Below are 25,039 nucleotides of genomic sequence, written 5' to 3' on the forward strand. Positions count from 1 at the left end.
AATGTTCTTCTGAATTGGCTTCTATAATTCCCGCTCTCTCTTTCAAAACAGTCCGAACATGTGCCTCCACAAGCCAACATCCATTTACTGTCCAACTTCAAACCCACAGAACCAACTTTTCATCTTCCTCATTTATTCATTCAACTGCCGTTTTCTGAAACAACCTTCCTTCATACGTATTTCCTGAAAATTACAATCTACAGAAGTTCAAGTCCAATGTCAACAAATATCTTCTTTCGTCTTCTCAACCTCCAACCCAAGCATGGTACTAAGTACTATAGTTTCTAATACCTCTCGTGTTTGGGGTTCACATAAAAAAAAAAAAAAATTAAAAAAAAGCTGTAATCACATAATTACACTATTTAATGTTGAGTACTGACTTAACACTGATATTATTTAGTTACTTAATGGGAATTCGGGCAAATAACAAAAAGACACCGACATTGTGGCTACACACCCATCATGGGCAACGATGAAATCTGCACTTCGTGCTTTACAGTGACTTTCGTTTCACTTATAAAAAATGTACATTGGCAAGTAGCCAATATGCTGGTTGCCAATGGCAACCAACTACCAGATATTCACTGGAATGCAAAATGTGTCTCTGCCTGGGGCACAGTGAGGCCTACGGTTAATTAAACTTCAAAGTTGGAAACAATTTCATGTTTTTATTCATTTATTATTGAAATGATTACTGGAAATAGAGGATGCACATTTTTTTTTTATGAAACCCCCAACACGAAAGGTATCAAAACCTATAGTACTTAGTACCGTGCATGGGTTGAAGGAGAAGTATGGGGGGAGGGGGATGCCGGAAACTTTGCTCTAGAGACTAAACATGGGTTTCACCACTTCAAGCCTCCAATAAGCAAAGTGGTGGTATTTCACCGGTTGATGAAAGTCATCTACCACCTACTAATATATGCACATACTATATGCGGGTCCTGTTAATAAAAATATTCATTGCAATGCATTATTCTTCACAAAATTTCATATAACTCCGTTCACTGTATATCTAGATTTAAATAGCTGGAAGTGCTGCAGTGCCGCACCTCCAGTTGATTAAAAATAAAAGTTCAGAAAGATACTTTTCATATGCAATATTTTCCACTGAAGAAATTAACAAAAGAGGAGAACATGGGTGTGGTAAATAGCCACCAAATAAGGGTATGCTATCCAAAATCACTAGCAAGACTTTTGTTGATTTATTCAATGATTGTTTTCTACAGCAGCATGTTCGAGAGGCAACCAGGGGAGTAATATTCTTGATCTGATTATCAGCAGTGAAGCTTCATGCATTAATTAAGAATCTGCAGATAAAGGAACTACTAGGTGGCAGTGATCACAGTGTACTGATGTGGGATTTACTTAAAGATGTAACTACCATCAGGGGTAAAGGGAAGGTTTTTGTTTCCTTTGTAAAGGTGACTACAGTGGTTTCAAAGATTTTTTAAATTCTATACAGTGGTTTTTTTTTTTTTTTTTTTTTTTTTTAGGAGCATTAGCAACTAAGGCCATATTGCTCCGGGATATGTGGTGGTCATTCCCTGACCTTTACGCATCCTCTGTATTTGGTGGTGACAGGCTCGAACCCCAGTCTAATCAAGAAGCGTGTGCTACGCACTGCTGCTCCTTCCCACCTGGCTACGGAGGCACCTCAATACAGTGGGACGAACTGATGATGTTACCAATGGCCAATTTTAAATGGGAAGCATTCAAGGAATTAATCTTGGAAACTACTAGGCTTTTCATACCAACTAAGAAATACTGTTCAATGTTTATTATTATTATTATTATTATTATTATTAGCTATATGGTGCAAAGAAGCCTGAGGCTTATGCTGCACCAGCCAAAAAAAAAAAATTCCTCGAGTTACCCTTAGAGAGAGAGAGAGAGAGAGAGACAGAGAGAGAAGTAGAAGGGAATCACCAAGAAAGAGAAGGATGATGATATCCAGCTCAGGATCCTGGGTTTAGGGCTAAATGGATGTCAGATTAACTAATGAGACTTGTTTGTTATTTGGTTTTTAGGAGCATTAGCAACTAAGGCCATATTGCTCCGGGATATACGGTGGTCATTCCATGACCTTTCCGCATTCTCCATATTTGGTGGTGACGGGCTCGAACCCCGGTCTAATCAAGAAGCGTGTGCTACACACTGCTGCTCCTTCCCACCTGGCTACGGAGGCGCCTAATGAGACTTGTGCTGGAGAAAAAAAATGCATGGGATGCATATAAGTTATCAGGGGACACAGATGCCTATGGTAGATATAATATAGTCTGTAATCAAGTCACAAAGGATGTTACGTAAGGAAAGGCAGATTACAAGGAATCTTTGGCAAACGATGCAAAGAAAAACAGTAAAAACTTTATTACTTATGTAAACTCTAGAAGGAATGGGATGAATCGGATTGGTCCACTTGACATCGACGGTTTGATTGTTGATGAACCTGCTGAGGTAGCTGACAAACTGGAGTATTTTGCATCTACATTTACACATGAGGAAGTCTGTAGGAAGTGGAGGCCAGGAGCTTATCAAATTCTAGCAGGGAGCTAAATGATTTTGTAATAACTGAGAGCAAGTGGAGGAGAAATTGTTGTTGAAACTGAACATAAGAAAAGCACCTGGGGCGGATGGAATCTATCCAATTATAATAAAAAAGCAGCAAAGGAAGTAAGCAAACTCTTAGCCATAATTATGGAAACTTCCGTGGACTCAGGGAAGGTCCACGTGGATTGGAGATGAGCAAACCACGTGGACCTTCCACGTGGATTGGAGATGAGCAAATGTGTCCCCCAATTCACAAAGGGGGATCAAAGAGTGACACTAGTAATTACAGACCTGTTAGTTTAACTTCTGTTCCAAGGAAAATAATGGAGTCACTGATTATGGAAGTAATGCAGGATCATCTAGTCAAGACTGCAGTTATAATTCAGACACAGCATGGGAGTGTTAAGAGGAAGTCTTGTCTGACAAATTTGATTGGATACTATGATATGGTCACAAAGGAACTGGGTGCAAAAAATAACTTTGATATCATATACTTCAATTTTAGGAAAACTTTTGATACTGTTGCACATGGAAGATTACTGTACAAATTGGAGCAGTATGGCATTAAGGGCAAGTTGCTACAATGGATAAAAGGATGGTTGGATGGGAGAAGACAGAGAGTGGCAATCAATGGACAATGCTCTTCCTGGACTAATGTTTTTAATGTTTATTAGTGGAGTCCCCCAGGTTCTGGTGTTGGGCCCATTGTTGTTTTCTGTATTTATCAATGATATTGATGAAGATATATAAGGGTTAATGTCTAAGTTTTCAGATGATACAAATATTGGCAGTGTTGTTAATGACAGTAACGATGGATAGTACTCGTTAGTAACTTAGTACACTACTGCAACAAGATCTGGAAAAGTTGAGCAGATGGGTTGAGAGGTGGCAACTAAAGTTTAACATTGACAAGTGTAAAGTACTGCATATGGGTAGCAGTAACCCCAGAGTAATGTATCAACTGGGTGGTACTACACTCAGAGTAGTGGAGAATGAAAAGGACCTTAGGGTAAATGTCCAGTCAGATATGAAGTTTTCTGAGCCGTGCAGACAGGCTGCAAGAGTAACTCATGGTGTCTTGTCAATGATATATAGGAATTTTTCTATCATTGATATGGAGGTGATTAGGCCTGGCATGGCCAAGTGGTCAAGAGCACGAGTGTAGTAGCACACGCTCTTTCAGTGGACCTGGGTTCAAGCCTATGACTGCTAAATACGATTTACATTGGTATTGATTGAGTTATTGTAAACTCCACTGACCTGGTGGTCGTGCCAGAGTATAAACAAGAACTTTTTATTTTTTTATTATCTCCTTATATAAGGCAATGGTCAGGCCATATCTTGGGTACTGCATACAGGTCTGGAGGCCTCATTTTAGGAAGGATGTAGAGCTGCTGGAACGAGTGCAGAGAAGGGAAATGAGATTGGTGAGTGGAACAAAGGGTTGCTGTTACCAAGAAAGGCTTAAGTTCTACAAATTGCAGCTTATGGAGACTAGTCAATTGCAAGGTGATGTAACTGAGGTGTATTAGGCCTTGATGGGATTCTTTCTCATGCTCAGATCACTCACCTGAGGGGACATAAATTCAAATTGAGGAAAGATAATTGTAGAATAGATGTACAGAAATTTGCCTTTAGCCAGAGGGTGGTTGATTGCTGGAACAAACTGCCATCTGTTGTAGTGGAGGTCAACAACCTAAATAAGTTCAAGGTAGAACCAGACAAACATTTGAAGCGAATGGATGGGTGAAATGGCTGATGCTATATAAGCTTGCAATTTTTTGGCTGATGCTATATAAGCTTGCAATTTTATGGCTGATGCTATATAAGCTTGCAATTTTCTGGCTGATGCTATATAAGCTTGCAATTTTCTGGCTGATGCTATATAAGCTTGCATTCTTGCATCATAATATGCCTTTACTAATGCTAATGCTAAACTGTAACTTTATATAAAGCAAACATTTTAAGTATGTATGTATGTACAATGTACATACATAACAGATAAACATTAGGTAGCAGTAACTTATGAACTGTGTGGTACTACACTCAGGGTGGTGGAAAATGAAAAACACCTTGGGGTTTGTTTGTTTGTTTGTTTGTTATTTTGGTTTTTAGGAGCATTAGCAACTAAGGCCATATTGCACCGGGGATATGCGGTGGTCATTCCCTGACCTTTCCGCATCCTCTGTATTTGATGGTCACAGGCTCGAACCCCAGTCTAATCAAGAAGTGTGTGCTATGCACTACTGCTCTTGCCCACCTGGCTACGGAGGTGCCCCTTGGGGTACCTCTGTAGCCAGGAGTGTGCAAAAACCACTATACTGTCATGGAGAACCATAAGATGAAAAATTAAAAGTTGAAGTATGCATTTGTAAGTGTGAGATGTGTGGGATTTAAAAGTTGCCACCACTGATGTATATTTTGAAGTAGAATTGTACAGAAGATTTTCTCTTCTTGAAAATGGGTAGCCTCCCAAATTCTGCATGAAACAGGAAAATTCCTGGAATTGGTCCTGGTTCAAGGAATTTGGAACTAGTAACTTAAGTGAGGCCAAATTACAAGTTCTGACTTACATAGCCTTTACATACAAAGGCCATGTATGCTGTATCACTTACCTGTTCATTTCTTTCCTTCATGAGTGATCGGAGTGTATCCTGTAGATCAACAACAGATGTAGTATTCTTGGCAATTTCTGCTGTTAGTTTCATCAATTTCCTTTCTTCTTCTGTAATTTGTATCGGTGTTTGAACTAATCTGTTCAATATCTGATACAGAAAATGACGAAGTTCTGTGACCACTACTGTTATAAAAACAGAAAATTTCAGTTAAGGCAATGAATATATTGAAAATCTTTTGCTAAATATAAATGGATGAGCTTAGAAAGGATCTTATCTACATAACAGGTATCAGTATCTTATCTATAACATTTGTTTTGTTGTCAAGTTTTCATGTATGGTTTTCAGGCGCATTACCATATATGCCTATTGTCTTCACCATGTCCGCCCACCCACCTGCCCATCCATACATGTAATAACTTGGCTCCTAGTGGATGAATTTTCATATTTTTTTTTATTTGGCTCTTTTAGAAAGATTTATTGAGCCATCCCAAATTTCATTAAAATTGTACCAATAGAAATCCAGCAATTATATTTCTTTGTTTATCTCTCCACATGTAATAACTCAACTCCGATTGGATGGATTTTGATGATGAAAACTTTATTTGTCAAGCCATTTCCATTTTTCCTCCTGAAACCTCCTTTATGTACTGGCAATACGTTGGCACTTCTCCAATCCAAAGGAAGCTTTCCCAAGTCTAATGATGTCCTCATAATTAACCTCAATGGGTCAATGCACTCTCTAGCCACCTCCCTCAAAATTACAAAAATATGCCATCAATTCCAGGAGTTTTACTTGCTTTTAGCCTCAAAAGTTTTTCTAATAAATAATCTTAAACTTTAATATTGATAATTTCATGCTTTCCACCTTCACTCGCACAGCCTCTCCCCACCACAAAGGGTCTTTAATCAATAAAGATCAATGCAATGTACTTATTCAATTCATCAGCAACATTACTGGGTTATCTAAGACTTTCCCACACCCAGTACACAAGGATCCAATCTGATTTGTTTTCTTCTTCTTTGTATTCACACATATATGAAAAACTCCGTTCCTATTCTTTGCTCTATTAGCCAGTGCTTTCTCATACTCAGTCTTGGCCTCTAACCTTATCTGTGGTACAATTACAGTTCAACTTGAAACTGTTGTGGCTCCATAACTTTCCCATGCTATCTTTTTTTTACTCTAGCCAGCTCTGTATTCATCCATCTCGGCATACTCCTTGTACTATATTTTCTTAATGGTATATATGCTTTCGTGGCTTCTATGATTATTGCTTTAAAGGTATTTCATAATTCAAAAATATTTGCCTTCCCTCTGAAATCTGCCCAATTAATAAACACTATGTAGCATCTTAAACTGTTGTTATAGTCCCCTTTTTTTTGAAATTAAAATCCATTCCTTTACCTACAACATCTTTCTTCATCTTCCAACTAATGAATGCATGATCACTATCTGTCAATGGTTCCTCTACTATAAGCCTTTTGATGTCACCTGATTCATGAGTAATGATAAGATCTAGATTATTCTTACCCTTAGTATTTTCTCTAACATGCTGGTACAAATAATAATCATCTAGTTTAAAAATTTTGTTCCCCATGGTGAGTTTCCCTCCCACTTATTCCAATCAATCAGGGACAAATTACAATCACCCATAATAAGATGTTCACCCTTGCTCGCCCATTCCATCTACATGTAGAGACTCTCTCATCACATTCTTCTTAATCATCTGGTCTGTAGCTTATTCCCACTCTCATTATACCTTTGCTTCCAACTAACTCACACTATAGAGAATCTATGCTGGCATGAAAAACTTATTTATTAAAGAAGGCAGTCCCAGCCAGCTTTTCTGGCAACCCCACCATTTATCACAATACTGTACAGGCAGAGTGGTGAGCTGTGAATATTTTAACAATGGGCTCGCAGTTTTTCCGACTTTCTACCGAGTAAATTTGATCGGTCACAGAAGTGACGTCATCCGTGGCTTCCGCTAGAGGCACTACCCAAGCTCGCACTACTAGTAGTGTGATTAGAGTGTGTGATGCATTTTTCGTGACCGGTATGATATCTCGAGTCAGGGGCAGATTTAGGGGATGGACAGATGCGGCTTATTACCCCCTTAACCATGCATATAAGTGAATGTGTAAAACGTTCCTAGGTCTATCTAAAAAAAAAAAAATTAAAAAACCTGGTCGTCATGCCTTGCCTTATGATGATAACTGGATATGACAGTGTCTGGAGTTCTAACTTTTTAGAATTTTTGAATAGTATGATATCACAATCATGCTTCCTGAAGTTACTACTGCAGTAAGTATGATTGCAACAATACAAATATTTGTCAACAATTTCTTTTGTCATTACATTCCATTGTTAGGTTCCCCTAACAGCTGCATATGTTGCTTCAACTACAAGTTGAAGCAACTGATCGGTACATCAATCAGTGCTATTTTACAGAGATATTTTGATACGTTGCACTCACAAGTATACATCTCTTACTTTAGTTATCACAAATTCATTATATCTTGTCTTCCAGAAATTATGAAAATCTGTGAATGATCAATAAAATATTTACAATAAAAAAGCTCTTTTATTTCGTAATCGATATATACAAATCAAAATTCCTAAAAGAAATGCAAAGGATGTTTCGTATAAACCATCTATGTGTGCTAAGCACATGCACAACTTTTTTATTCGTCTTTTTTTTAACAACTAGGGAAATATATTATGGATAAATTTTTTTCATGATAAAATTTTAATATTGCAAATAAAAAATAACATGAAATATTTCCCATATCACAAATAACATAAAAACTATCACAAAACATTCTACAATATAAAAACAAATATTACATAAAAAAACAAACTTTCTAGAAAAAGTACACAAAAAATCACAGATTACATGAAAAAAAAATTATTTCACAAATATTCAAGAAAAATTTATTCTAAAAATTGCCATATAGAATTTACTTCTTTATTAATATTTGTTTTTGATGATTTGACGTAACGATCTGGATCAAATTGAAGCAATGGTTTTCCATTTAGATGGGGCGCATCCATAGCCAGGTGGGCAGGAGCAGCAGTGCGTAGCATACGCTTCTTGATTAGACTGGGGTTCGAGCCCGTGACCACCAAATACAGAGGATGCGGAAAGGTCAGGAAATGACCACCGCATATCCCCGGAGCAATATGGCCTTAGTTGCTAATGCTCCTAAAAAAACCAAATAACAACATAACCGTTTAGATGTATGGTCATCATAATCTGCAACATGTTTAATTGTCACAATATTATTCATTACGCTGAAAGCTCACTCAGCTTCAGCTGCTAATCGCAATGGTTTCAAAGATATTTTCTGGCTTTCTTAATTGAAAAGGTAATTCCACTCGATTTTAAAGATAAACTGTCTTCGACAAAATCTCTAAAATCATTCATTTTTATTTCATATTTTATCAGAAAACTTAAATTTCTTATTCGGTTTTCACCGTCTTGCCACCAAGACATATTCTTTCATATTCCACGATTTCAGGTAGCATATGTTTAAATTTTCTTTCAATGGTATCATTATTTTCTTTATTTAATTTAAAATCACCCTGTTGCATTAATAACTTATCCTTTAAGGATAAAACAATGCATTTAATAACTTGTCACGAGGTAATTTAATTTTTTTACTTTCAATTTTGATTCCTTCAAATTCTTTCCACTTCAACATGCTCTCAATTTTAGCTTCATAATTTCCTTCAGAATTTTTCAAATTAGCAATAGCATTGATAGTTCAAATAATTGATTTGTATGCTTTTAAAACATTGTGATTCTGTAATGCTTCTGAAAGGTAAGAGAGCTCCTGCAGGATGGCGATCATTAGCGCTAAATGGTTAAGAAATTCCAAATTTAAAAGTCGATTTAATAATCCGGAATATTTAACTTCTGATTCAAAATGTTTGCACAAAGCGGGATAATTCCTCCAACCCACAATTGCCATCCGCAAGGTACAAGCTACTCATCGTGGCCCAAACACACAACCGATCTTTATAGTTTTGTTTAGCAATCATCCTTAATTTGCGCTATTTTTTGGAGATTGGTTGTACTTTTTTTTTTTTTTTAATCACTGCCTGTATGCATTATATTTTAGAACATTTTCTACATAGTAAAAGGCTTGACAAAGTTTCAAAATCTGCCAACATTTCATCTTAGTAAAGTTTATATAATATCTTAGTTGCTTCAATACTACTACTCTCACTAGTTCTTTGAATACAGTGCAAAATGTCAGAATCACATGGATATTCAGCTACTGTGACCATGTAAATATAGACAGGAAAAAATTTACTGGAAGGAATGGATCACTCACTTCTCCGAAAAACATATGCCCATTTGTTGGAGTAAAGGGGTGCATAGTGACTAGAGCGACTTCTCAGTATGTGACTACATAGGCTTTACAGACACCACTAACATTGTGAAACGGTAATCCCTTTCACCCTTAATTCGCACTTTCCAATTACCTAAATTGTCTAAAGGCCAGAGGTGAGAACGATGCATACACAGTTGTCTCTCTTAATCCGTTTGTTACATGGAAATTTTCTTCGTTCAACAGAAACTATTTTAAATGTAATTACCAAGGGGAAATTCAAAAAAATTCACTATAAAGAAGTTCATTAAACAGAGGTCCAACTGTAATTAAATCAAAATGAAGCAATTTTAAAATACATAACCGATCGATTGCGCCATTAAAATGCTGGGAATGGGGCCCCGCTCGCCCCATCGTAGTTTCGGCTCTGAATACTCAATAATTGGATTCAGGATTAGTTTTGTAAAATAAATGATCGTCTCAACAATGGGCTCGCAAATTTTCAAAAAAATAACAATGGGCTCTCGCGAGCCCACTATAGCTCACCACTGTGTAGGTAATTAAGGTGTGTAACCAGGCACATGGTTACACACCTAACCCATTGGTTAGGTATGTACGCAACCCATAGGTTTGAAACCAAGCACATGGAAATGGCCAGGGATCATCTGCCAGCATATGGATAATACCAAAACAGCATCAATCATCTGCCATACTAATAACATAATACACAGCATCACTATAATACCCCCAATTTTGAGGATATGTCAGTTCATTAGTTCATATATCAATGAAACAGCTATGTCACACTAGAACTGATCATGAGTCTGCTGGTTTTGATTAGAGGATAAGTCTTTCTCACAAGGATATATTTAACTGCTTCGCCTCACCACAGAAAGTCAACTTGGCATTCACTACAAAATTACAATCAGGATAAGCCAAGAACTTTGTTCCCACAACAACATATGCAGCTAATGTACCCATCACATAGCAATGGTGAATCTGTAATCAAGAATAGCACTGCTCAGGAAATGGAACACAATCCATATACAAGTCTATGCAGTAATGGAATGAACAGGGGTTATAGCATCCTTTCATTAACTACTAAGGAATATGCAGCTCAGTAGTAGACTAGTCTGAACCAACATCTTCAAGAAGCAAAGCAAAGATTCACTTTTTAACTGGTGCCATCACAAGAGGCAGTCTTGGTGATGAATCGCAAATTCAAACTGAAGTCTGGTCCCTAAGTGCTGCTCCTACCGCAACATTGAGATCAATTTCATAGTTGTTCTTCAGTTCATGGAAGTTGCATATCACTGTACGAGATATTCCCCAGTCACAAACAACTTCCGATCTTCTATCTAAAGTGCCACAAAACAGTATCCTAGTACATCTGTTGTACACCAACCAAAGCAGGATCACAGCCATTCATTCACCAGGTAACCCATAGGTGTGTAAACAGGAGCCAGAACTTTTCACCATCAGACTAATCATTGAAAAGCCCATGACCGTTTCCAAAGAGCAATGTTTTTCATCAGGTCAGCCCACAAACATCTGCATGACGGCATGTCATTCATCTCACAAACCACCCATCATGGTTTCAACAGGGTAAGCACCCACCATTATTATAAACAGTTACTTCACATCCTGTGCTTACCCTGTCTCGGATAATTTATGTTTCGAGCCAACATCAATGGAACCATGGTGCTTATCATATCTATCTATGAGCACAAAACACACCTTAATTACTGCACTTGAGGGACACATCCTAATGCAGCGTTTCTCAAACTGTGTTCTGCAGGACACTAGTGTTCCATGAGATGTGAACAAGTGTTCCGCGAAAAATCATAATTAATAATTTAAAAAAATAAAATAAAGAAATTTTGCATATTTGTAGTATACACCACTTTTGTATCATTATAATATTTGACATAATTTTTTTTCAGTTATTAATATACCGGAATAGACTAATAATCAAATAGACCACGGAATACTATTTTCCCAGGCTTTTCATAGAGAAGTATGCGTAGAGGTAATGTGACATCTACAAAAAAGTAGCAATGTGGTGATCTAGTATGCCATTCATATGAAATTTAGCCTGGAGTACACGGGTTGAAGGAGAAGAGGAAGCGAACCGATATCATAACTAAACTCACTTCCTTGTATAAATTTTTTTTTGATAATTATTAGTATTTCGAAATATTATTATTAAAATATGTGACCATGGATTTGTGGTTTAAAAAAGGAACTTTAAAACAAGAAGCAAAGTACTTTTAGTAATTGTAAATGTAGTCGATGAAAATGAACACAATATTGTCAACTTCAAAGTGGGGATGAACAATTGCAGCCTCTTGTTCCCAAAAAATTCGAAGTGAAAAAACAGAAACCAACTAATAAAAGACCAAAACGAAAGTATGATGACAGTTATTTGAATTTCGGCTTTACATGTAGTAGTAGCATGTGATGCAAGAAAGCAAGTGTATAAGCTTATGTAGCATCAGCCAAAAAAAAAAAAAAAATTTACAAAACAATTCCCTCTAAATGTTTGTCCAGTTACTCCTTAAATTTATTTAACCTATCAATTTCCACAACAACAGATCGACAGATGGAAGTTTATTCCAGGATTTAACCACCCACTGACTATAGGCAAATTTCCGCACATCTATTCTACATCTGTCTTTCCTCAATTTGAATTTATGCTCCCTTAGGTTCATAATCTGAATAAGTGGAAGAATCCCATCAGAATTCAGCGTGCTCAACCCATTCAAGGTCTTGTGTTGGAAATAAAGATGCTCCTGGGGCACAGTGCATCATATGTAATAAAATATTAGCAACAGTTCTTTGGCTCCCACTAAACTTGCATTTAAGTGTTCTGTGAATATGTTGTGAGATGAAAAGTGTTCTGTGACTAAAAAAGTTTAAGAAACTTGGCCTGTTACAACGTAAGATCGCTCATCGGTGAAGACAGGATATTAGAGCTGGAAAAGGAATTAGAAAATGTGAATTGGAATATCACCGGTTTGGCTGAAACAAGAAGAAGAAATGAATCACTTATAAGTTTATCAAGTGGAAATCTGCTGTACACCAATGGAAACAGTGAAAGGAGTGAAGGTGGAGTTGGCTTTCTGGTCCATAAAGATATAAAAAACAACATTTTGGAATTCAAAGGTACATCACCAAGGGTGTCAAGACTACTACTCAGGATTTCTAAGAGGTATAAGCTAAAGCTTATAATGACTTATGCACCAACGTCGAGCCACGATGATGAAGAGGTTGAAGAAATGTACACTGAAATTGAAAGTCTTCTAGATGAACAGAAAACTCACTACACTATCATTATGGGGGACTTCAATGCTAAGGTTGGAAAGAGACAAAACAATGCAGAAAGGGGAACCATAGAAAATTTTGGAATTGGTGAAAGAAATGAAAGAGGTGAAAGATTTGTGGAATTTGCAGAATCTCGAGGAATGTCAGTAATGAACACTTTTTTCAAGAAAAGGTGAACAGAAAGTGGACATGGAAGAGTCCAAATGGATTAACAACTAATGAAATCGACTTCATCCTCACTAACAGAAGATATATTGTGAATGATGTTACCGTGCTGAATAAGGTAAATGTTGGAAGTGATCACAGAATGGTAAGATGCACACTTGATATAGATGTAAGATAAGAAAGGTAAAAAACTGACTCGAGTAAATAATACAAAGGTCTTTGATATAACAGAGGAGGAGAAAAAGCAGTATGTACTGGAACTAAAGAACAGGTTTGAGCTTCTATAGACTGCTCAGGACCAAAATATCAACGAGGAATATTACAACTTTCTGAAAGTGATAAAGCCCAAGAAACCTATAGGTAAAAAGAAATCCAAAGAAGAAAAAATTAGTCAAGAAACACTTGTCATGATGAACCGAAGACAACAAATGAAGAGCAAGAAAAACACTGACAAGAAGAAAATTGAGTATACTGAGTTATGCAAAGCTATTAGAAAGAGACTCAGAGAGGACATAAGAAAATTTAACACAAGAAAAGTAGAACGAGCATTAAGGGAAAAAAAAAGGATTTAAATCAGCAGCCATGAGCAGTAATACAGGAAGACAAATGATACTGAAACTGAAGAATAGTGATGGTATACTTTTAAATAGCAGAGAAGGCATAATTCAAATAGCAGAAGACTACTATAAAGAGTTATACAAGGAGCGAGGGAATGATGCCAGCGGTGAGAAAGATGGATCGCAAATTACTAACACATACAACATACCTGATATCCTTCCTGATGAGGTAGAACATGTGTTGAAGAAAATGAAGAATCAGAAAGCCCCAGGGGAAGATGAAGTTACTGTAGAGTTGTTAAAATTGGGAGGAAGAGACATGACAAAAACTGGCAAGACTCTTCACAAAATGCATTAGAAAAGGTGTGACACCTAAGGAGTGGAATAATGCAATCATAGTTTTGCTACAAAAGAAAGGAGATAAATCAGAAATTGGAAATTATAGACCAATTAACTTGTTATCCTACATCTGCAAGTTGTTCACAAGAGTCATTACTAACAGATTAGAAAGAATACTTGATGAGAATCAACCGAAAGAGCAAGCTGGCTTTAGGACAGGATTCTCAACTATGGATCATCTTCACGTAATGTCACAGCTAATGGAGAAAGCAAATAAATATAAAACACCATTATGCCTGGCACTTGTAGATTATGAAAAGGCATTTGACTCCATACAGCATAAGGCAATGTTTCGAGCACTGGAAAGACAAGGCATAGATACCCCATATATTATGATTTTGAATAAAATATATGAGAATGCTACCTCCTTTATTAGACTGGACGACAGTAGTAAATTTAAAATTGAGAAAGGAGTTCGACAAGGAGACACAATATCTCCTAAGCTGTTTACTGCTGCCCTTGAGGAAGCTTTCAGAAGATTAGACTGGTCGCAGAAAGGAGTCAATGTGAATGGAGAGTACCTAAACCATTTACGATTTGCAGTGACATTGTGGTCATAAGCCACGATCCCAAAGAATTAGAGGAAAATCTTAATCAGTTATGCACAGTTAGTAAGGATTTTGGACTAAAGATGAATATGGCTAAAACAAAAGTAATGATGAACAAGCATGCCACAGAAAGGGACATAATGATTGAAGGAGCAGTAATTGAAAAGTGGAGTCATATACTTATCTGGGACAAGTCAATAGCTGTAATAATCATAAATGGCTGGAAGTCAAGAGAAGAATAAATTTTGGATGGATAGCATTCAGGAAATATAGTCACATACTGAGGAGCAATATCCCAATTTGTCTGAAACGTAAAATAATGAACCAATGTATACTCCCCACCATGACTTATGGAAGTGAAACTTGGGCACCAACCAAAAGAATGGAAGAGAAGCTGAGAACTACACAGTGAAGAATGGAACGAATTATATTGGGAATCAGACTGTTAGATAAGAAGAGAAACACATGGATTAGGCAGCAAACTCAAGTAAAGACATTCTTATCAAAACTGAAGAACTAAAATGGTTTTGGGCAGGACACAGCTCGAAGACATGATGACAGATGGACTAAGAAAATAATAGAATGGTACCCAAGAGGAGCTAGAAGAAAACCTGGAAGACAACAGAGATGGACAGATGAAATTCATGTTTGTGAGTAGTAAATGGATGGCCAGTGAACAAAACAGAAGGAACTGGAAAGTTGGTGGAGAGGCCTTCATCCTGCAGTGGACTGAAAATGGCTGATGACTATTATGAACTAACAACTACTGTTCTATGTGTAAAGGTGTATGATGTTGTCAGTAATGAAATTCTGTAACAATTATACGGTTATCACAATAAGAAAAATTAGCTCTTTCATTTTGGGTTGCACAAATTTTGAATCACCCAGAACAACTGATAGAATCTACTTGGCTAATGGCACAAAATTTTTCACAGCTTTGCCTACCCTAGTTTGCACAATAAATTTTTTTTAACTCAGAATCTCACAGCCTCAACAATATTTCAGCAATTTGTGCTTCATTTACCCTGTACGTGCCGACCAGGCTAACCAGGTGGATAAAGTGGCTGGCTGGCAACCCAAAGGTCGTGGGTCCAAATCCCGCCTCGGGCTTGGATCAGAGTAAAATGCAAAAACTTTTGGAGGTGCATTATGGCCACAGAAGCCGATGTGCCAACAACTAACAAAAAAAAAAAAAAAAAATCCTGTACGCACAGCTGAAACACCTAATACCTGTAAATGAAAATGTTTTCTTTGAATTCTTCACAGAAAATTCCATAAATGTCTGTGAATTATTGCAGTTAGGAAAAATTCATGATTAAGTTAAACCTAATTATATGCATGTGCTGAATGACATATTTCACGTTGAGTTATTGATCGCACACTCTCTTTACTACCACGTGCTTTTCTCCAATCGGAAATGCTCTCCGACTTCATGACATTGATGCATGTGCTCTTTCATGCAGCAAACACTCCTGTTACTGACAAGCTATCGTCTAATCATGCATACATTGAAGTGTGCAGTTTTTAAATTTACATTCACTTGCCAACAAGTCTAAAGGGAGTTTCAATTTTCAAAAATTAATTAAAAATACACAGAACATGGATTTTTCCCATTTGTGTTCAGAAAAGATTGCAAATATAGACAGGATCAAAAAAATTTACACTTTTGAATTATCTCTTGCTGATTTTTAAATTTTGCATGCACTGAGAAATTTTGAATTTTTGCATGCCTGATTCTGGGTTAAAAAATTTGAAATTTATTTTAATAGAGAAAGTGCACGGATCTTTTTTATGTCAGGTAAGAGGTTAAGGATTCGAGGAAACCACTAACCAGAGAGGAGGGAGTACAGACATTACCAGAAAAGTTAGCGGCATGAACTAAGGTTACATTTGAACTCCCTTCAAAAGCATTGCGCACAAGTGCTTGATATACCATATACACAAAAAAAAGAAACAAGAAATACCATATATACACACACACAAAAAAAAGACTGAAACTATAATTTAATAAAAATATAAAATTTAACCTGCTGTATGGTAATTATGTACATAATATATATATATATATATATATATACGGTATTTGAATATTAAATGCACAAGGCATAATATGATAAGGGTTTAAATTAACTATATAATATCGGTGTAGATACACCATAGTTTACCCATAAATTAAACTACGTAGGTAGTATGAAGGCATCATTTTTAACTGTATCTCATACTGTGACTACCTTCACAATGAGATACCAGGTATTGCAATATAGCCTCTCCCCAGCTTAGGTAATACTCGACTTACGTAAATTCGACTTTACATAAGTTTTTGCCAGCCCGTGCAAACTTAAAAAAATCATGGAAACGTATTTTGCATCCCGTAGGAATAAATGGAGGTATCGTGAAAACATCGCGAAACATTAACATTTGGTATTTTGTTCCAAGACCTCAGAAGTTGAAATTTTTGATATATAACTAAGCTAAATTATTTATCTCTCTAAAAGGTCATTTTTATAATGGAAATTGCACTATACTTTCATCGTTATCATATGTTTTGTTATAAGAATCAATTTTGAACGCCTTTGTGATATTTTTCTAAAACACATTTCTAGAGGTCACTACTATAAAACAAAAGCAATTTGCATTTTCCGGTTTATTGGGCTCTTCTGTTAGCACAATCTGTTATAAATGGGTAGTAAACTTGATCTTATTGCATTTGCAATAATACCGATAACTGGAATTCTGTGGGTTTTTACGTTACGGTATTATGGTGAAATGAGTTCACCGTCATTGAAATCTTCAATCATATATAAAAACATAAATAATTTTCAGAATCTTCTCTTCATTCCTATTTATTTATTACAATGGTGAAGGGAAAGGTACTAACGGAAAGTGCAAGTGCTGGCAGTGCTAGGAAACAAAGAAAAATTGATTTAGAAATGAAAATGACTAATTAAGAAGTGCGAAGCAGGACAAAGTTTGTCATCTATTGCACGGAATTAGATCTCACTGCTTCAACAGTGAATACTATTTTAAGGGACAGTGCACGTATAAAAGAACATGTTAAAGGATCAATGCATTTAAGATTAACAGTGATCACTAAACAGCATTCAGGTGCTACATTGAAGATGGAAAACTATTAATAATATGGATGGAAAATCAGATTCAGAAGCAAGTGCTCCTGAGTCCAATGGCCATTCAAGCAAAAGCAAAAAGTATTTATGAAGATATTAGTGATAAGTATGGCGAACCCTAAGCCAAGTTCGTGGCAAGCAATGGGTGGTTTTATAGGTTCAAGCATCGCACTGGTTTCCAAAACATTAAAGTATGCAGTGAAGTCACAAGTGCCAATTCTGCAGTTGCAGAGAAATTTTGTGCTGTGTTAGAAAAAATCCCTTCTAAATCTCCACAATCCTCAACTTCCGCAGTTGTGTACTTATCAGCTGGAGAGTTAATTCTGGCAACAATGCTTGAAAGGTAAAACTTGACGTTATGCCTGTCTCCTCTCTCTTTTTGTAATTTGGAAATTTTTGTCATTCTGTACACTTTTGTAATTTTTCCTGTGAATGAGATAAAAAAATTGAATAAATAAATCTATTTACATGTTCATCGAACATTTCTTTTTTGCTTCAATCAATTTGCGAGTCCTGCATAAGCATTTAGGGAAATTCTGGCTTATGTATAGAGTTCTGTGGAACGCAACCAATACATAAGTCAGGGAGTGGCTATACTTGGAATAATTCCCAGGGGCTCACCTCTGGTGAGTATGGGCTTGGCACACCCAAGGTCCTGAGCTGGATATCATCATTCTTCTCTTTCTTCATGATTCCTTTCTCGCTCTCTCTCTCTCTCTCTCAGGGTAATAGGGAAATTTTTGGCTGGTGCAGCATAAGCCTCAGGCTTCCTTGCACCGTATGGCTAATAATAATAATAATAAGTAACGCTTCGCTATTAGAGAAGACTACTGTTATTTATTCTCAGTGGATACCACCACCCAGACGGCACCGTTTCAAAGCCGTTGGCCTTTCACAGTTGTGAAGTGGTTGTGAAGCTAACTTTCACAGTTGTCACGTTGGCCTTTCACAGTTGTGAAGTGGTTGTGAAGCTAACTTTCACAGTTGTCACGTTGGCCTATCACAGTTGTGAAGTGGTTCCACAATATGAGTGATGTCAAATGGTGTACAGAATGATACACCATAGTTTACCCATAAATTAAACTAAGTACATAGTGTAATGAGATACAATTAAAAAACGATGCCTTCATAGTTTAATTTATGGGTAAACTGGTGTATCTACACCGATATTATATAGTTAATTTAAACCCATATCATATTATGCCTTGCACATTTAATCTTCAAATACTGTATCATTCTATACATCATTTGGCATCTCTCATATTGTGGAACCACTTCACAACTGTGATGGCATGTTTGCATTATCAGGCTACCTGCCCACCCATCGATGATAGGCCAACAGCTTTGAAACGGTGCCGTCTGGGTAGTGGTATCCACTGAGAATAAATAACAGTAGTCTTCTCTACTGTTATTATTGGAGAAACGTTACTTATTCAAAGTAGTGCAATACCTGGTATCTCATTGTGAAGGTAGCCACAATATGAGATACAATTAAAAAAGAATGCCTTTATACTACAAACATAGTTTAATTTATGGGTAAACTGTGGTGTATCTACAACAATATTATATAGATAATATATATATAATATCATGAGTACTGTAAGCAATACAAACAAATTTGAGCTTTTTGGTCAGGTTAACTAATGTTGATAATATACGGTTAACTGAGACATGATGCCATTCTGAGAAAAGGGATGAATGATTGGTTCATCTCAGTTCTTCAAATCAAAGAATTCATATTAACCAATATCAGTTCTTCCAAATTTCAAAGATTTTTCATGCAGCCATCTATTATAAACTGTCTACAACTAGTTGGAAACATAGATAACAGACAGCAACACACAGTGGTAAAATTTCAAGTTAATTTATACATTAATAGACATGCAGTTTGAAATGACCTTCAAAACACAGCCCAATGTATATTCACTGGAGTGCCACACGTGAAAAACGTTAATCAATGTATGTACTTACAAAAAGATTAATCATTCCCTTCCACCACACTAAAGGACAAGATGACCTCTGAGGATTCATCAAATTTCACTGAGCAACTCCAAGATTTTAGATTATATATACTGGATAACTGTAGGATTAAGTGTGAAAGTGTTATTAAATATGCACAACTAAGCAAACTAAATTATGTATTATTTTTGAGTGATAATACTACATGATGAACAAGGGTGGTCCTAAGATTTTCTAAATAGGAAATAGTATAGCCACTATGTGAAACTGCTTCTGATGACCAAGCACTGATAATTAACCTTATAATCATTTCCTTAAAAGATGAAAATATATGGAAATATAAAGATGAAAATATAAAAAAAACACTATTATGATTAAATGAAAATAGGGTACAGAGTAAGGCACTCAAACATTTTTGGCGTTCTGGCCCCTTTTTTCAATCACAAAAGCCATTTGTGATAACTTTGTTTATGTTTATTATTTGAGTGAATTAAGTAAGTAAAGATCACAATTAGAAACATTTGTGTGCCTTGTTCTGTAACCAATATGGAGAGAATGGAGTTTTAACCCATCAACAGTCACAGGAAAATTTGAAATTCCTCTGTGAATGAGAAAATTTGAAAATACCACCTGTATTTTCAATATTTTATGAATATAACTGTGAAATATTCATGTTCTATATTAAAAACACATATTTTCAGTTAATTTTTGAAAATTAAACTCCCTTTAGACCTGTTGGCAAGAGAATTCAAATTTAAAAACTGCATGCTTCAATGTACACTTTGATTAGAAGAGAGCTTGTCAAGTAAGAGGAGTGCTCATTGTGCAAAAGTAAACAGTTTAATTTCAGATGATACATCAATGTCACAAAGCCAGAGAGTATTATTACCAATTGGAGGGAAATGGATGGCAGTAAAATGAAATTAATATCATTATCTCTTCATGACATATGTCAATCAACATTGTGCACCTTGTTCTGTAACCAATATGGGGAGAATGAAGAAGTCAGTCATGAATTTTCCTAATAAGGCCACCGTAGCCTAGCGGTCAGGCGCACAGGTGCAAAAGTACACGTGCCTTGAGTGACCGGGGTTCAAGCCCGTGACTTGAATGCTGAATACGGTGCTGTTTCTTGTATTCTGTCTATCTTGTGAACTCCTCTGACCGTTTGGTCATTCCGGAGTATAAACAGATAATTTATTTATTTATTATTTCTGGAATTTTCTTAGACATTTCTGGAATTTTTTGTGGAGAATTCAAAGAAAACATTTTCCACAAGTAACAGGAGTTTCAGCTTTGTGGATAAAGTATATAAAGCAAAAGTTGCTAAAACACTGTCAGAGTTGAATCAACCCCACATGACTAACACAGGGCTAAGATTATAGTAATGTAAATGTTCACTCTTTTCCTTTAATTAGAGATCATAATATGATATGTTATGAATGTAATATAAATCAGCTATTTCATGCACAAATAACAGCTAAATGTATAAATTACCCTTCAAATCATTTCCATCATCCAAAATGTCACCAAATGAAAAATTCCACTTTATATTGGCCCAGTGCTTGAGTAAACTTTTACAGTCTATCTGGTTTCCTCCCCATCTGCTTGATGGAAGAATAATAACATCACAGATCTCCTCATGGCCAATGTCTTCTGTCACTTGAGAAAATTTGGAATAATCATCAACTGCTTCTCTTACAGAATCTGGTAGTTCTGTTCCAATTTTATCAAGATATTTATAAAGATAAAAAATAGTAGAGATAATATGGACTTTTCTAACTGCATCTTCCAAGGCTCGAAATACCCTTTCAGCTTCTACACTTAATCTATTTTTTAGCTTCTGAGAAACTTTCATTTGGCTTTTTATTTCCCCATTTAATTGAAATAAATTTTCCAAATCATCACTTTTGTTATTCTGGCTACTTTTCGTATAAGAAGTGGCCTCCACCTCTATTTCATCTGAAGTTTTATATGAATTCATTTCAGCTACGTAAAATTTGCCTTTGCAAATATTCTTTTCATTCTGATTTTTCTCTTGTTCACTACTCGATATCTAAAAATTTTAAAAGATATTAACTGTTAATTGTTTTAAACATAAATTTTAAATATAAAAACATATAAAGTTAAATTAAACTTTACCATAGACTTGAACCTTTAGATATTAAACATTAAAAATATGTTGTTTGATTTTCATTTTTTCATAAAAATGGTGTTACTACACTAAAGGAAATAGGAACTGGAATACCATAAAAGAGTGATCCAATTTTGACCAAAGTTGGTAATAATATTAAGAGGGATTATCAGAATAAATTATCAAATTTTCAATGAAATTTATTCAGTATTAAGAGAAATAACATTGTCAACAAATTCTAGAGTGGAAATTACTGTTTTTTACATTAAAAATATTATAAAATTTTCCCAAGATTTTGATTAAAATTTATTGTATTGTTAAGAATAATGCAGAGAAGAAAACAACTTGCTCCATGTGGCCAACTGAAGGACTTCAAGAGAGGATAGACAGTTGGCCTATGAGAGATTGGTATGTCTTCTGCCAATATTGCTGAATGATTTGGAGAGTGCTTGAGTAAACTTTTACAGGCTTACATTTCATCAACATTGGACAGAATGAGAAGGAAGGAAGGCTTGGGACCTTCCAGAAACACCAACAACATGCAAGACCACCATATCCAACAGGCATCTCCGTAGCCAAGTGGGCAGGGGCAGCAGTGCATAGCACATGCTTCTTGATTAGACCGGGGTTCGAGCCCATGACCACCAAATACAGAGGATGACCACCGCATATCTCCAGAGCAATATGGCCTTAGTTGCTAATGCTCCTAAAAACCAAATAACAACATATCCAACAACTGTCTCTGGTGAACATGCCAACCATTTCTCCCCATATTAGGAGCCTGGTTGTACTTCATGTAACCCTGTGCATTGTTCACAAACATTTGGTGGAGGAGGGGCTGTGATCTCAAATTCCACAGAACTGTTTTCCCTCTCACTCCTAATGATTGTTGTGAATACCTTCAGCGGTATTGTGCAATGGTTGATTGGAGGCTGGAATGGTATTCAGTAGTATTTAGTGATGAGAGCTGTTTTGGCTTCAATGGGGGTGATGGAGGTTGAATGAGGATCAGAAGATGCTTGAAGGGGGGGGAGCAGACTGTATAAGGGGAGAGACATTGCAAACTACTAATGATGGTGGGGGGAGCCATCAGTGACATTTTGAAAAACAATATGACCGCGCTCCAGAACAAGTCTGGGACAAAATTGGAAGGCACTTGGCCTCAAACCTTCACTTTAAGTTCCTCAAATGAGTTCAAGCGGAACAGGCATGGAATGATGTACTGCAAGATGACATTCAACACCTCTTCAACTGAATGCATGTATCAGCACTTGTATTCAAGAATGTAGATGTCAACACCCAATATTAATTTTCAAGAATATAAACATTCTTCAATGATATCTCAAATAAAACTTATTTTTTTGTATTCAATTGAGAAATAAAACTTATTGTATTCATTTGAGAATTTAATCATTTATTCCTATAGTTTCTCTTAACATTATCACCAATTTTAGGGGTCAAAATCAATTCACTCTTTCATGCCAGTTTGCATTTCCTTTAATGTATTTATGGCTAAATCACAGATTCCTGTCCTGTCTAATCTCTGAATTAAATAACATAGTTACTATTCTATAGTTTTGTATTGGGGCATAAGTGACAGCCTCAAGAAAGGTATAACAATTGGGCACTCCACTAAATTTTATATATATATATATAATATAAATGCAGAGTGGTTATAAAGTCCTTTGCAACTTTAAACTTTAATAGCTTTGGATATACAAATGATAGAAGCACACTGTAAATGGCATATAAAAGGTGAATTCTTAAAGTTTTTTTATGTATTACTGTTGTTAATTTTGGGTTAGTTAATTTTTATTTCTTTTCAGATCCTTCAACTGATTGAAAATGCCCACAGTAGAAGAAAAGGTCAACTGTGTGTTATGGCTCACAGAATTGAAGTCCATAACAGCTGTGAGAAGAAGATTCACTGCTCATTACAGGAGAGATGCATCACATAGGAACGCAATTAACAGTTGGATGAAAAAGTTTAGAGAAACTGGGTCAGTGAATGACAAACCACGATCTGGGAGGTCACGCTTAAAGTCAGGATCACTAAGTGAGATTGGATTTCTGTCAACAGGTGAAATCAAAAATGGACAATTCCCATGACTTTCTTGAAGAGTTGTTTTCTACTTTCCATGTTAGTGGCAAAGTCAACCACCACAATTGCCACATTTGGAGAAGAGAGAAACCTCAAGAAGTCTGGCAACATGAAAGAGACTTCCCAAAAATCAGTCTGGTGCACCCTCCGGAAGTCATACATTATATAGGAATGTCTTCAATGAGTTGGAAAATCAGTTTGAAAAATGTGTCACAAATGATGGTGGTTGTGTTGAAGGTTAAAAAATCAAACTGTATTGTTCTAAAACTTTAAAATTTCAGCTTTTATATGCCATTTACAATGTGCTTATTATTATTATTATTATTATTATTATTATTATTATTATTATTAGCTATATGGTGCAAGGAAGCCTGAGACTTATGCTGCACCAGCCAAAAAAAAAAAAAAAAATTCCCGAGTTACCCTGAGAGAGGGAGAGAGAGAAGTAGAAGGGAATCACCAAGAAAGAGAAGGATGATGATATCCAGCTCAGGATCCTGGGTGTGCCAAGCCCAAACTCACCAGATGTGAGCCCCTGGGATGAATATATCAATGGTACATCCAAAGTTAAAGTTTAAAGTTGCACAAGAACTCTATATCCACCCTGTATATTAAATGTTTTATGAGTAAAGTTAGTATTAGTATTAGAATAGCTAAATGATGTAAGGAAATGGACTTTTTCTGCATCTGTCAAAAAAAAATCTATCATTCACACCCCATTGCCAAAAAGTGACTTATCCAGTTTTGCTTCTTTGCTAAAGTTACCACTTTTAGCAATAGAACTGGTACAAGTGGTACATTTCCTTGTATGTACGATTAACCCCAGGGGGCTCACATCTGGTGAGTATAGGCTTGGCACACCCAGGGTCCTGAGCTGGATATTATCATTCTTCTCTTTCTTGGTGATTCCTTTCTACTTCTCTCTCTCTCTCAAGGTAACTCGGGAATTTTTATTTTTTGGCTGGTGCAGCATAAGGCTCAGGCTTCCTTGCACCATATAGCTATAATAATAATAATAATAATAAACTTTTTAAAAAAATCTATCATCCACATGGATTGACAAGTGCCAGATTTTAAAATTATCTGGATTTTAGAGAGGTATACCTGGCATGAAACAGTTTTGGAGAGGCATTTCAATGAATATTAACACCAACAACTGAACATATTTACATCTGTAAATGTTTATACTGAATAAAATATAGTACTATTGGTTAAAATGTA

At 36.0% G+C, this 25,039-nt stretch overlaps 1 protein-coding gene across 1 annotated transcript in view; it reads right to left on the reverse strand.

Annotated features, from left to right (window-relative positions):
• The window catches only part of LOC150089125 (dynein regulatory complex subunit 10-like), an 80,272-nt gene extending 57,294 nt beyond the window's left edge, over positions 1-22,978 (reverse strand). Inside the window, exons 1-3 of the mRNA XM_090388392.1 lie at positions 22,886-22,978; positions 21,081-21,639; positions 5,166-5,350 (exon numbers count right to left, since the gene is read on the reverse strand). Of these exons, the coding sequence (XP_090244518.1) occupies positions 5,166-5,350; positions 21,081-21,639; positions 22,886-22,978 (837 nt within the window). The remainder of the gene's footprint in view (positions 1-5,165; positions 5,351-21,080; positions 21,640-22,885) is intronic.
• Between the last annotated feature and the right edge of the window lie 2,061 nt (positions 22,979-25,039).

Source organism: Mastigoproctus giganteus, chromosome 2 (genome assembly GCF_048544385.1).
Source record: "Mastigoproctus giganteus isolate SK-2022 chromosome 2, ASM4854438v1, whole genome shotgun sequence".
Classification (NCBI taxonomy): Eukaryota; Metazoa; Arthropoda; class Arachnida; order Uropygi; family Thelyphonidae; genus Mastigoproctus; species Mastigoproctus giganteus.